This window comes from Spodoptera frugiperda, chromosome 25 (assembly GCF_023101765.2).
Source record: "Spodoptera frugiperda isolate SF20-4 chromosome 25, AGI-APGP_CSIRO_Sfru_2.0, whole genome shotgun sequence".
NCBI lineage: Eukaryota > Metazoa > Arthropoda > Insecta > Lepidoptera > Noctuidae > Spodoptera > Spodoptera frugiperda.
Window position 1 is genome coordinate 2,151,850 of NC_064236.1, and position 14,842 is coordinate 2,166,691.

At 36.3% G+C, this 14,842-nt stretch overlaps 1 protein-coding gene across 3 annotated transcripts in view; it reads right to left on the reverse strand.

Moving 5' to 3' along the window:
• LOC118263264 (DNA-binding protein D-ETS-3) overlaps window positions 1–14,842 on the reverse strand; it is a 79,948-nt gene that overhangs the window by 19,871 nt on the left and 45,235 nt on the right. For all 3 annotated transcript variants that reach the window (XM_035575143.2, XM_035575153.2, XM_035575135.2), the window contains 2 exons: window positions 14,431–14,484; window positions 3,509–3,580 (listed from right to left, as the gene is read on the reverse strand). In XM_035575143.2, the coding sequence (XP_035431036.2) occupies window positions 3,509–3,580; window positions 14,431–14,484 (126 nt within the window). The remainder of the gene's footprint in view (window positions 1–3,508; window positions 3,581–14,430; window positions 14,485–14,842) is intronic.

Here is a 14,842-nt window from a genome sequence, read left to right on the forward strand (position 1 = left end):
CTACTGTTCACATTGTGTTATTTGATAGAATTGAATGTGGATTCGATAAGAATGATCGGCGGATTTAACGTTGCCTCTTCGTAGACAGTTTTCATTGTTTCTGAACAAGATACAAGTATATGTCATTGGTAAGCATGGAATACGGAAACTAGTTTGTAAGCCGCTTATTATTTGTGAAGGATGCATGCATTCGTCAAATGACGCAACGTGCAACCCATAATGTAGTGGAATTACTAACCCAAATACGTATAACATCTGCCCTAATTTCCAAACACCTACTTTTATTACACCTTGAATCATTTCAAAACACGTACCTTGCATATTAATGAAAGAAAAATACGAGCACGATAAGGAGTCGCATGTTTAGAAGCAGTTGGTACAGTTGTTCCGATCATAAGAATGTAGGAAAGTGGCTGGGAACCGTTAGACAAGAAATTCCTAAGTGCTTTGGCTGCTTTACGAAAATATTTTGGACTAGCTTTTGCCCGCGACTTCGTTCGCATGGAATAGTGACTTCCGGCAAATTTTTGGTTTTAACCACATAGTTCCCGATCTCGCGGGATCTCTTCAAAAATGAGATGTGGAAGATATTCCAGGGAACTCTTCAAAAATCAACATAATGAGCTCTGCGTTTGAATTTAATAGATGTATACTCACTTAGGGCATTGAAAAAATAGTTTAAAAACGGACTTAAACTAACTTAAAACTAAAGAAAGCTACGAATTACGAATTTATAACAATTAAAAAAGAAACTACATTACAACCTATCCTCTATGCTATAATAACCAAGCTTAAACTAAATAATTTAAAAGAAACGACTTAAATCTAATCTAATTAAAAAAAATTAGACTTACAATTTTATTAAAAAAACTAACTACAGTAACTACTAATAATCGATATCAAACTAAACCTACGTTAAATAGTTTAACCAAAAAACCAGGAAAACCCAACAAATCAACTTATTAATTGACAAATACAACGAAACCAATTTAGAATATACGAAACAGCAGGACCACTACAGACAAATAATCATACGACTGATAATACACTTTTTCTACGATAGTACCGAAGCGCTCGGCCGATACCCAACCAAATGAATGTAACGAAACCATAGCGCGATCTATTTCGATCCGAAATCGAAAGACAACTTGGATTATTTATTTATACTCCGTTCGGGCATTTTCTTTGTACTAAAAGTTTAATTATATTGATATTATTTTTTTCATACCTTTTTACTATTTATTTACTTTTTTCGATGAATTAAAACAATAACATGAACCGAAGTCGTGTAACGATCGACATAGAATTATCTATACTCCGTTAGAGCATTTTCTTTGTACTAAATGTTTTATTATATTGATATTATTTTTTTCATACCTTTTTACTATTTATTTACTTTTTTCGATAAATTAAAACAATAACATGAACCGAAGTCGTGTAACGATCGACATAGAATTATTTATAAATAATTTATTTCTTATTTTTATTTTTTGATTTTTGAAATAAAAATATATCTATGTTCTTTCTAAGGTTCTAAAGTATATCTGTACCAAATTTCAACCAAATCCGTCAAATAGTTGCGGAGATTAATGGTATAAGCATAGAATGTTCGACGTGATTCTTTAATTTGACATAACTTTTTTATTTATGAACCGATTGACATGAAACAAACACTAAATGTAAATTTAAGCATCCCACAATATATTCGTGAAAACCACATCCAACTCGGATCAGCCGTTTCTGAGATTAGCGCGCACAGACGAACAGACAAACAGACAAACAGACAAACAGACAAACAGACAAAAAAAAAGTTAATTACATTTTTGGGTTCGACATCGACATAACAATAACCCCTGCTATTTTTTTTATTTTTATTTTCAATGTACAGACAGCACTTTTCTACGATTTTATTATATGTATAGATATATCAGCGCCATATTTGAACTGAAGCGGTTCAAATTCTGAACGTAGTTGACGATTAGTGTCGAGTTACGAATTCTTCTTTGTTTAGTTTTTGTTACTTTTTGTTGTTTGTTCCGTTTTTTGTTAAGATATTTGCAACTAGTTTGACTTCAGTATTAAATCGCTGATAACTATAATTTAACAACAAAATATAACTACGAAAGTTCATTAAATTACCCGTGGGAATGTTCTATAAGGTAAGGAACGGCAAACATTAGTCCGGGCAGGCCAAAATGAGTGACAGCACACGGGCGTGTCACTTCTCGATTTCATTAGAAAACATTGGGACCAATGTTTGCTGTTGGCGCGTGCTTACCGGTCTAGGGTCGTGTTACGGTGTTCGCTTGATCCACCAATATTGTGGTTTGAACAAACTTTGCTCTCAGACTTTTCTTTTCCATTCCTTCTTTATTATTATGTGGGAATAATGGTAGTGTGCCTATTTTTTGTTGAACAGTTATTACTTTGTCCGTAATAGCGTTAACGCTTTCATATTGAGATTAGTTTTATGTTTCGTTAAGACAATGCTTGTCCATGGTTACTTGATTTTAAATTGTTTTTTATTAATCTAACCATAGTAATACTTTGTTACAGTATACTGAAGCAAATTTAAATTCAAATTCTTTATTGCTGAAGTATCATCAAGCAACAAATATCGTGGGTAGATTCTGAATGATAAACCCTCGATCTTAATGATTCGAGGGTACATATTGTACAGTGAACAGCTTTAGTTTTAAAAGATTGTCTCACAAATGTTTAACAAAAATATCGTTCTTGTTACTATAATAGAATTTCCTTAAGGTCAAACATCACTATTAAATCACAAATCAAACTAACTAAACCAATCTCTATTAACGTATTTATAGCACATATTTAATCCGAATAAACCCGAATTTCGCAAATGGAGAATCGTGAATGGGACAAGATGGCGTTTGCTCACTGAAAGCTCGTATGTACCTTAGGTAACTGACCGTTCTATACAAACATTGACGCTTCTACTCAGAGGCGTTCGGTCGAAAACGGTATAGTTCGTTTAACTTCAATATTGGGTTTGATTTTTCAAAATATAGCAAGTATTTGAGAAGAAGTATGATGATGTAGCTTTGAAGTGTAACGAGATGTTAAAAATAGACAATCGTGTTGGTTTGGTTAGGTAGACGAGGCTTTGAACGTTGTATTTTAGGTTTTTTCTAGGTTTAGGTTATCTCTTTCCAAATATATACTGCATTAATTTCTTCAGATTAAAAAAAAAAACAACATCACGCCTTTTATCCCCGAAGGGGTAGGCAGAAGAGCACATTACGGCACGTAATGCTGCTGTGCAATGTATTAGTCCCATGTAATAGGGGGTGAGCCTAATGCCATACTAGGCAGAATTCCAGACTCCGTGCTACTACTGAGAAATTATTCGAAAGTCGAAAAAAGCCCGTAAGTACTTTGCTCAACCCTAGAATTGAACCCGAGATCCCTTCCGACGAGACAGTCTTCAGACTTAGTTATACCAAAAGTAGATTTCCATAGATAAAATATTAATGTTTCTACTGACCTGGTTGACGTAAATGTGTGTGCGCGTCAAGCGTCGACTTCGACATAGCCGATAACGAGTTGGTGCCATAGCCTGCAACAAAACATATCATTCATTAACAATACATACAATTTATGTTTTACAACCTAAAAAGTGTAGTATGGATTTCAAGTCCCCCTTCAGTTGAATCTCAGTATTTTATAGAAGCAACCGTGCTGCAACCACTATGGGTAACATAGTTAGTCATCTATATTTATGAGAGCCTCTAACCCAATGCCACTTTAGCATTTGTCTACAAAGAGAGTAGAAAACTCAATGGATGAGGATGACACTGACAAGTGTCAAAAATGTATGTCATTCCCATATAACTTAGTTTTCTTCTCTACAACAGGCTCTATCTAGTCAGTACTAGAGGAACCAACTGGCTTAAGGTATTCTCTGACTTCGATGAGACCATTAAAGAGAAAAACATCTATAATACTTTTTGCAACTGCGCGGGTTCGTTATGCGCTCAAAATTATTACATTAACCAAAAACTAATCAATACGATGAAAATGTCTAAAAATTTCGATACATAAGTAAAAATAGAATAGTAAATCAATAGTTTTGTTGTCTGTTTTCGATATGAAGCTAAACGATAATCCCTCAAATGGTGACAAGGATCATATTACAAGTGATCGATGTACCCCCGATTATGACCGGAGTCGTTTGGACGCTTCGGTGGATAACTTTCATGGATGTGAGGTTGGAACTGATGGCAAACTATAGTGTTACGTATTACTATAGACGTAAACTTAAATTATTATAGGATACGACTGAATTTTTATGTAAAAACTAGCTGACAGGGCAAACGTTTTTTTGCCTTTTAAAATATTTATAGAAAATAGATCGTAGCTATTCTCAGACCTACTGAATACGTATAAAAATTTGGTAAAAGTCGGTAAAACCGTTTCGATGGAGTACGGTAAATAACATTGTGACATGGAAATTTTAGAGGATAGAAGACTGTACTTTACATAATGACTTACACTTGAATTCTAACTTAATTCTTTTAGGTCATCATCATTAATATCATATCAGTCAAATACATCTACAGTTGAACATTTGGCCTCTCCCTCAATGACTTCCAGATAGGCTGGTTGAAAGAACCTGCATTCAGCGGCTGTCAGTGACCTCCGGTGGTTTGGAATTTTAGGTTTATTTAATTTTTATGGAATAGGTGGCAAACAAGCAGACAAATCACCAGACATGGTAAGCAATCAGCGCTGCCCACGGATACCCGCAACACCAGAGGAGTCACAGGTAATTAATCCCAATTTATGAGCCATGTTACAATAGTTCTATTTTTTTTAATATGAGCCTCATACCTGACATAAGAGTTGTTTTTGTCAAACAAAAACATTTTGTCAAAAAAACACAAAAACAAAGACACCGAAATCGTCTTTGTCCCGTTTAACTTTAACCCGAACCATTCCCCTAGAGGTGTTCAAATGCCGTGAAACATGGAATCAAAAATACACTCAGAATCAAAGAGCTTTCCACAATATAGCTCTAACACTAACTAACTATGCGTGAAATCCTATTGATATCATTATCATCAAAGAGAACCTAATACTTCAAAACTTTGCACTATAAAAACAACTCTATCTTGAGTAAACAGGGTTGAAAATAGAAAACTTGGTGATGCAGAAACGCCTCGGGCACTTTTCGCCCCTAAGAAACAAATGACTAACATTGTCATTGAAAATATCGTCGCGTTGCGTTGCGTCGCTTCGTCCGATCACAGACGAGTTAGTTATGAATCCGTTTAGTACAAAAAGAGTTTAATTATAACCTGTTGGATATATTTACTATAATAGTTTTTGTATTTTTGATTTCTTCTGATTAAAAGCAGTTGTTAGTGTTCTTTTAAGTCTTTGACTGCAAATAGAAAACTGTTGAAGGCAAATCCTCCGCTAACGTCGGTCACCGTTGACCACTGTAGCATTTATAGTGTTAATTACGATTGGTAAAATACGGGTATTTTTTCCCTAAAACAAACAAATATACTTTCAATCCATGCCACAATATGATACAAGTCATTGAGTTCATAAACGCTCATAAACGCTATTACTGTGTTAATAAGGTTCAAAATCGCATCGAATGTTTGGTTCATTGTTTTGCTGTACAATAATGTCGTTATGGCTCCGACTGGGTACGAAGATTGAAAAAAAAAAAACGGTAATTTGTCGTTCTTTTGTTGTTCATTTTGTATTGATTGGCGTTTTGTTTCTGCTGTGAAGCTTTTTTAAGATGTGATTTGAGAGTAATGGATGTTTAAGTACCATTGTTACCGAAAACGGACTTGTTTAGTTAATGTGTTTACAAAAGGCATCGATGGCGGAAAGTCCAGTTGGTAATTTGAAAATACTTAATACTTACGTTTTAAGTATTTTCATTTTCGCGGTGATAATAATATTGTATGTAAAATTTTTACTCTTGTGCTAATTATTTACTAAACCTTATATAATTCAATTTTGGTTATCTGATAACTAATAATGTGTGCCAATTAAACATAATCTAAGTAAAGTTATATACATAGTTTAGGTTTAGTTCACAATGTCAGATAGCCGCAATGGATCAGATTACTTTAAATTAAGAGCGTAATATGTATGCATTATTAATCACTTAATTTTATCGGCCACATATATGAAGGTGAGAAAACCGTCGCTTAGTCTACAAAAAAAAAACCACATCAACATTCTTTCCCAGACAACTCTATAAAAAACCACCCTGTAATCCTCGGCTCACCATACAAGTGAACCCAATAGAATCTAAATCAGACACTTTCGTCCCCTAATTTCGCACCAACGGATTACAAACACAGAGCTCCCTTTTGTCAAAGTTTACACCTAAAAACAATTTAAATAGCCCGATAGTACCCGACCGCAAATCAGATATCTATTTACACTACATCAAAGGCTCTTGTCAAAACTATTTTGTTTGAGAGGGTGTCTACGGAGTCTGGTACTGTCATTTTGGTATTATAGTCCGGGAGATTTAGTTGAAAACGTTTTGGGGGTTGCATAAATTAAATAGAGAAAAATTTTGAAGAGTTTGAAGTGATTTTTAAATGTTAAAATGTATGTTATTCCAACTTTGCGGACACTTTTTTTAATTTTTCGCTATTATGGTAAATTTTCGAACTTAACGAAATATTACTTTTAGCCTAGCATAGGTTAGGGATCGTTTTTACTGCCGAGAACAATTGAGCATAGATAAGTTTTTCCGAGAGTAACTATTTCTAAGGCGCACTACACAAAAAGTAGTAGACGGATATTAAAAAAATAGTCATCTACCCTTTTTTTATTTTTTTTCCATCTACCCTATTATATCTAAATCGGTAGAATGGTTTAGAAAAAACAAGGTCATAAAGAATATAACACTCATACACACACACACACATTCATACACGATACGCGCTAAAAACAATACCTCCCCCGGTGTACTAATGTCTCAAATGATTTCGATTAGGCACCAACAATACGAGTAGTGTCAATATCAACACAGACTAGACAACAATACGGGAGATTACAGCGCTCAATGCAGGTGCTCTGAGCACTCACTGGAATAATCTGACGAAACAGCAATTAAGCACTACCAACCAATCTAATATGTTTGTCTGTTTGCATGTATCCAAGACTATTTCCTGTTTCACTGTGGCCGTGTGTAGGCTGTGATGTGTTCATTTGAAACGAACTGAATTTCACCGGATATTAACAACAGAATTTTGTTAGCTTTATAGCATACAAACAAGCGTTTATTAAAAACATGGAATACAGAGATTAGAGTAGTGCATACAAACAAGCTTTTATTAAAAATGTAGTATACAGAGATTAGAGTAGTGCATACAAACAAAAGTTTATTAAAAACGTGGAATACAGAGATTGAAATAGAATCGTCAGCATCACTATATTACATCAGCCACTAAACGTCCACTGCTGAATATAGGCCTCCCCCAATGACTTCCAGATAGAAGTGACCTGCATCCAGCGGCTCCCTGTGACTTTAATCGGGTCATCTGTCCACCTTGTGGGTGGACGTCTTACACTGCGCTTGTCGGTACGCGGTCTACATTCAAGAGCCTTTTTGCTCCAGTGGCCGTCGGTTTTCCGCCGCTATGTGCCCTACTCATTGTCACTTCAGCTTGCGCTGGGCTATGTAGGCTACTTTTGTTCCTTTGCGGATCTCCTCGTTTTTTATTCAGCCTCGTAAGGAAACGCCGAGCAAAACCCTTTCCGTAAATAAGTTTAAAATAGTATAGGATGGTTTAAAAACTGGTACACACACAGATAGACATCGTGCAAAACAACGGAGATTTAGCTTTACTGACTATTCTGCAAGACGGTACAGTAGCTAAGCCATACATAGTACACATGCATAGCACGCACCTTTACATATAAAAACATAGTTTAGCTGAGTCCGTTTTTACAAGTGTCAACCTATGTGAACCAATGAATATGATTGGTAAAAGCCAAACGCATCCACAGCAACGTAGCATAGCACATCTCTGAAAAAGCACCCATAAAATGTATTCAGTTGACAGATTTTCCAACATTACCTCGTTCGTGTATTTAATAAGTTACATTAAAATTTAAAATGAATTGAAGTATGAAAGAAATGGTGTTGCTGCAGATGGTTCCAGAACGATGCACATTTCAATTTGCGAAGTTAATGAAATAAGATGAATACTTCATTAAAACCGTACAGTTGAAGGCTTCTTTAGTTTGAATAATATTCATTTAGCAAACAAGAAAATTGTGTACAAATGCGACGGTGTCTCTTAAATATATTTTTTGAAGAAGATTTTTGTATTCAGATAATGTATTTATTCAGATAGTAACATCTAGTTTGTGTCATTGTCATACTATAAATGTTTAACATTAAGATGAAGAAATATAAAACGTTTGCTAGAAATTCTCCTATATACATAAAATGACGTGTCGGTTATTCTAGATAAATTAAGAAGGAGGTCATATTTTAATAAACTGAGTTACCTGCATAAGAAGTATGTTCTGTAGATAATAGTCGATGATGGTCCTGACGTAATAACTCCATATATAAATCCAACAAGAAAACCAATTATAATCCTATTTATCAACGTTGACCGGGCTATATATTTATGCCAAAGTTCCTCAATATATAGACGCAAAATTTTCGTTCTAAATTACAATTCTCATACAACCGTATAACTACAAACGATCCGCGCTTCAGGGAGAACAAAACAATAGGGTGCTTACCGCTTCCCTTCTGATGCCTGAAGCGGTTTTTCCTACTTCACCCATCTCACTCACACCCATTGTTCGTTCGGTAAGTGCGACGAGTATGGATGACGGTGACGAAAGCCACTTTTAGCTAATTTTCGCCGGCGCTCCTCGTTTCTCGTTGACGTGCAAACTCCCGACTTAAAACATTGGTTCGTTTTTTGAACGGATTTTCTCTGCTTAGGACGGGATCGTTTGCGATTTTTATTCTGATTTTAAAATGTAGATTAGACTAATGAGAATTTCAAACTTGGACACTTTCTAAAGGGACGTTTTTATAGATGCGTACCGCGCTGATAAAAATTGGGTGCTGCTAACGTCCATAATGCAAATTTTGGTAGGTAATTAGTAAAAGATGAAGGTTGAAAGCAAAATATGGTTAAAGCGTAGACTGATGGTAATAGTTTATCTACTTAGTTCTCAATACCTAACAATACATGAAAAGTTCTTGAAAACATGGCTACTCGTGTTGATTTCGGTAAGTGATAGAGGTATAATTTACTGTTGATATTAACCCACCGCCTATTGTTACCAATTAGACGAAAAGTGATTAGATAGAGGAAGATAAAGAGGAAATTACATTGATTTGTGTACCTCTGTACAACAACTATTCCAACTGCACTTGCAACACCTGAGCTAGAATGCATAACTGAATATAGGAAAAGGAACCGAAAGTCTCTTAGCCACAATTATTTAGTTCAAATCTTTTCAACGAACGTCAACGTGCCAACAGCTTATGATAAATCTTCTTCGACATACAATGATAAGCTAGTAGCAGCAGTGCAGCATATCTGGTATTATTTACCTTCATGACATTTGTACGCATGACCATTACAGAAGCATTTCAATTCTTTAATGTTATGTTTGTTATTTACGTTATAAATATCAAGATAAATAAAAAGAAAGTGAGCCTATTAACACCCCATGTCAGCTCATATCGGATGCCTCTACAAAACTACATAAGCTTTTACTTAAGACAGACATCACGCTTGCCACGCGAATTGAAGACCATAATTCTAAAAGGACAGTCAGAGACCACGAGATATCAGAGAGAGCTGCTGCCCTTTTTCTGTTTAAATCTGTACTCATAGAAGATTATGGGGTAGAGTAATGACCAAAGTTCTTCTATTCTAGCGTTACCACACAGTACGCACACATTGTCAAACTCTGTACACAATACAAGACAATATTTTTCATAATTTTATTTGAGTTCCTACACTTTAAAACATACTTCCACCGAACCATAAAAATTAAATGTTAGCGAAACAAATCGAAAGCGTTGGTGATTAAATCCGGGGTCAGGGCAGGGCGTTAATTAATAACATTTAGGTAGTGACTGCTGGGTTAAAGTTTAGTCGTAGGGCAGCCCTGCAGACCGAGGGGGACCGAGGTAATAGTTAAATAATCGGCAATGTGCTAACGATGATGTTACAATTAGGGAACGTTACAGAATATGAATATATTTTTGTATTATTGATTCTGTTTTGTATTGTATTGTGTGTGTGTGTGTGTGTAGGTTATCGTTAGATTAATTTGGCTGTAATTTGTTTGAGTTAGAAAATTAAACCATACACATTTTTTTTGTGCCAAAATGCCAAAGTTGTAACTTACATAAATCTCTCTACGTCTATGCTTTTATGAGGGGGAAAAATCTTTCCATGACTTCTCCCGCCTTGGGTGAGGCGAGAAGGACTGTCAGACTCTTAGTGACTAAAAACCACCCCGTTCCTAGTCCAGGTTTTCAAGACGAAGCCCCGGTTATTAATAATTGTTATCAGCGTCAGCCGAAATATATCCATTGCTAACCAAAAGTTTCCCTATTAAAAGGGGGAATTGACAATAACCTCACGCTTGGACCTAAAAGTTTAGAATTTAGTATAAGTTTACTTATCCACAGTGGCTGGTCGTAGTTTTAGGACATTGTCCGTAGTTAGTTGTATATTTGTTTGTTATTTTACATAGGAAAAGTTTTTGTGGCGAGCACAGCGTGCAGGGTGCGAACAAATATTTTGTTCACGGCACGGCGGCTTGCAGCGGCACGGGTGGGGGAGCCTGGTGTTATAGCAGCGTGAAGGTATTTAGTTTGGTGTTTTGAATTTTGTAAACTGTATATGTATAATGTCGTAGTGGTAACTATGTCGTGGTGACGTGAAGGTTTAAGACTTCTAATACATGTGGGTACGGATTCGAAACCTACCAACGGTGTGTACCAATGTGACTTTTTCCAAGTTATATGTCATGTATACTTTCTAAAATTATTTAGAAACTACTGACAAACGGTGAAGGAAAGAATAGTACCGTATATAAATCTGGGCTTATAATTTCTAATTATTATAAGTCTGAAATCGCCAACCCGCATTGAGCAAGCGTGGTGGTTCTCTGAGTGAGAAGAGGCCTTTGGTCAGCAGTGGCCACTAATAGGCTGTTGATGTTGATATGAATTACTATTTAACTATTTTTGCTGTTATTATATTCGGTAGTACGAGGTACGAGATCGAGAGAGATATTTCTGAATTACTACTAAACAATCTGTTTAAATTAATGTAAGAGCGACCATCTTGATGATTGATTTTTATATAACTGTGTAATTTTTTGTAATAAATTTTGCGCGTTCAACTTCAGCTCAAAATTCAGACTAAGTACTTTACATTCAAAGAATTAAGCATTATATCAAAAGACGTGTTTTATAATCGATTACACAATAATAAACCGTCGCCGTTAAAATGGCGCCACACTATTTCCACTGAACATGTAAACAATACATTAAATTTTGCATTGAAAAGTCAATCAACGGGAACGAACCGTGCACGCGATAATACGGCGGGAGTGCTAAAGTGATAATCATCAAAATATTGCATCAGTTATCGAAATATTGTAAGTGTCAATCAAAGAATTAAGTCAGTATTGTTGAGGCACGTGCCAGTCACGCGCGGTTTCGCTCCGCTGAGCGCTCGCATGCAACATTTTAGGGGCCCTTTGTTTTGATTTTGCGCGTGAAATGACACGGATACGTCATATTGGCTAGATTCGCTGGCTAGGATGGCGGAAATAGCCACATGGACGTTTTGTGGTCAATTGGCCATCGCGTAATAAATTTTATTTGTAAAATCTGCTTAGATAGAATAAAATACGGTCTGATTTCAAACAAAATAATATAAATATATCAGGTCATCGTCAAGAAGGTACGGAAATGAAGATAGACAATTTCTCTTATACCTAGTCTTGTACGTGTTTTAGTAAAATGAAGATTATACAATAAAATATATTCTATTCTATATGAAGAGCTCCAAAGCTCTTTTTTGACGGCGAAACATCATCCAATGACTTCTCCCGCTTTGGGCGAGGCGAGAGGCAGTGTCAGATTCTTATTGATTAATAACCACCTCATTCCTACTCCTGCTTTTCGAGACGGCGCTCCGGTAACCCGCTAGGCAGTCCGCAGCTCTGGAATCTCCAAAGCCATATTGATAAGAAAAACCATGTCATGCTTATTAATAGGACAAAGTTATGTTTTATTATTTTCTGTTTGTAAATTATCATTATCATACTAATAAAATACTAGAAATGGACTACTGAAAACGATATTATCCCCCTTCCCATTCTTCCCAATCCATGATTCCACAACAATCTTACAATACCTAACCCTCAAAAGGCCGGCAACGCATTTTAAACGCCTCTGATGTTTCGGGTGTCCGGCGTTTGGTTATCCCGTGATTCGTCTGCTCATTTACAGGCTTAAAAAAAGATACGATTTCGTCAGATAGTCAAATGTAAAACACACAATCATACACAACTCTATAGTTCCATCGATGGGGTTCTAATTGTAATTGCATGTCAGGTAATGTCATTAAGGTCCCGTCAGTGCTGTACAGGTATGCCCTTGATGTGATTTCCTAATCAATTTTAATTAAGCAATATTAACAGTTGTTTTGAAGCAAATGTAGTCTAAACCACAGAACAGAACGATAGTAGACGATAACTCATTGTATGAGATTTGCATTGACGTAAATAGGCTGAAGGGAATTATATCTTGCAAATGCAAAAATTACATACATTTCTCTTTTTAGGTTTTTTTATGTTTAATGGGCCGACGTTTGGCCGCTATCTCGCCTGATGGTAAGTGATGATGCGGCCTACGATGGAGTACGTTTTCCCTTTTTAAGGGGGATTTTATCGAATGAGCCTGGGTAAGACTCTTACTGACCAAACAACCACCAGGTTCCAAGTCCTGCTCTTTACCGTGTCGCGGTATGTCATTACGCTTGACCTCCAACCTCGACCCGGCATCAGCCCCACAGCCCTAGTGGACTACGTCTTTGAAGCGTGGAACGCGATGTGCACCAATTTGGATATAGTTCTGTGCCTCTAGCCAAATGTCTCTTTAACGTTGGTCGACATCGAGAGTAGAAAACTCAATGTATGGGGATGACACTGACAAGTGTCAAAATTTATGTCAATCCTGTACAATTTAGTTTTCTATTCTACAAGTACACATGCGCTAAATGCCATTTGGCTAAAGGCTCTGGTCAGGCGGCGAGATGAGTCTATAAGAAGGGTTGAGCCCACTGCAAGTTATATAGAGTCAATTCGGAATACACGTGTGTGTTTGGGTACAATAAAATTATAACTGTGATATTTTCAAAAAAAGAAACCATAGAAGCTCTGCCACCGACTACACCATCAAGCCTAAAAATAAACAAAAAAATACTTAGTCTCTATTCACATTTTCAACAGACCGAGTTCTGGCGAATGATAGTGTTAAAAAAGTTAGGACGGTGTTCGTTACTCACAATAATATACTTAGGTACAGGCATTGGTATTGTGAGCAAAGCCGCGGGCGAAAGCCTGTATGTAGTATGGAAAAGTTTGATGGCATGTGACGTCCGTTGTCGACTAATTAGTTCCACAAGTTGCGAGTTGCGGCAATGTGTGGGCTATAGACAAGTTATTGGTCTCAAACTGTGAGTATTGTTTATAACTTGATGCCAGTACGTAATTGTGAAGGATAGAGGAGTTCCTATAATAGACAGAAGGACTTAATGACGTCACTCTTCCCACGAGTGACGTAAGAGGTCACCTCTTACGTCACTCATTACGTCAAGTACACATCTGACAAAAACTTTGGAACAAAGTTCCTGGTGAATAGAACCTTTAAAACTGCGACCTTCAGACTTGCCAGTCAAATGAGGAAATGGTAGAAAATCATAAAGCGTCCAGTAGTCCATTGTCATGACCTGGCTTATTCGTACATAGGTCAAATGTAAGCTTAATTTTCTCCACGATGCTATACATAGGTGTATAGAACACTGGGAATAGGGCGACATGGAGAGTTATTAAATACTTCATGGAGGTTATGAAGAACCTCAGTTATAAAGAACACGGCGCAAGGCGGAGTATAACAAGCTGTAAATTCTTCACGAACGATCCGGAACCGCGGATTGCCTAGCGGGTTTACCGGGGCTTCGGCTCCAAAATCAGGAGTAGGAACGGTGTGGTTTTTAGTTAGTAAGAGTCCGACATTCGCTCTCGCATCACCCAGGGCGGGAAAGAAGTCATTGGATGATATTCCCTCCTCAACAAAATCCTATGTACTTATAGTTTATTAATTTTACAGAAATAAATTAATGTAGAATAACTTACCTTGTGAACCCTGTGATGTGGCATGTGTAGACCAAGTACTCTTGTAGGAGGCATCTGAAAAGATAACGAAAAATAACATATTAATTACATTGATTAAAATATACAGAAACATTTTTAAACCCAAAAATACACAAGAGAGACACAGATATGGACTGATATATATAATAATTACATTGACATTTACATATTCAAGTAATAAACTTAAGTATAGATATTTTTTAACTATCATTGTAAAATATCATTCAACTACAAATAAATAAGACCTAAGCATAACTTTCCTAACCTCATGACCTAATTTCAGGTACTATGATTGCCAATCGATGACGTATTAGGCCTAAAGGATTACAATAACCGCATCGGAAGGTCATCAACATGGCTGCCAAGCGCAATCAGAACATAGTGAGGTGCTTCA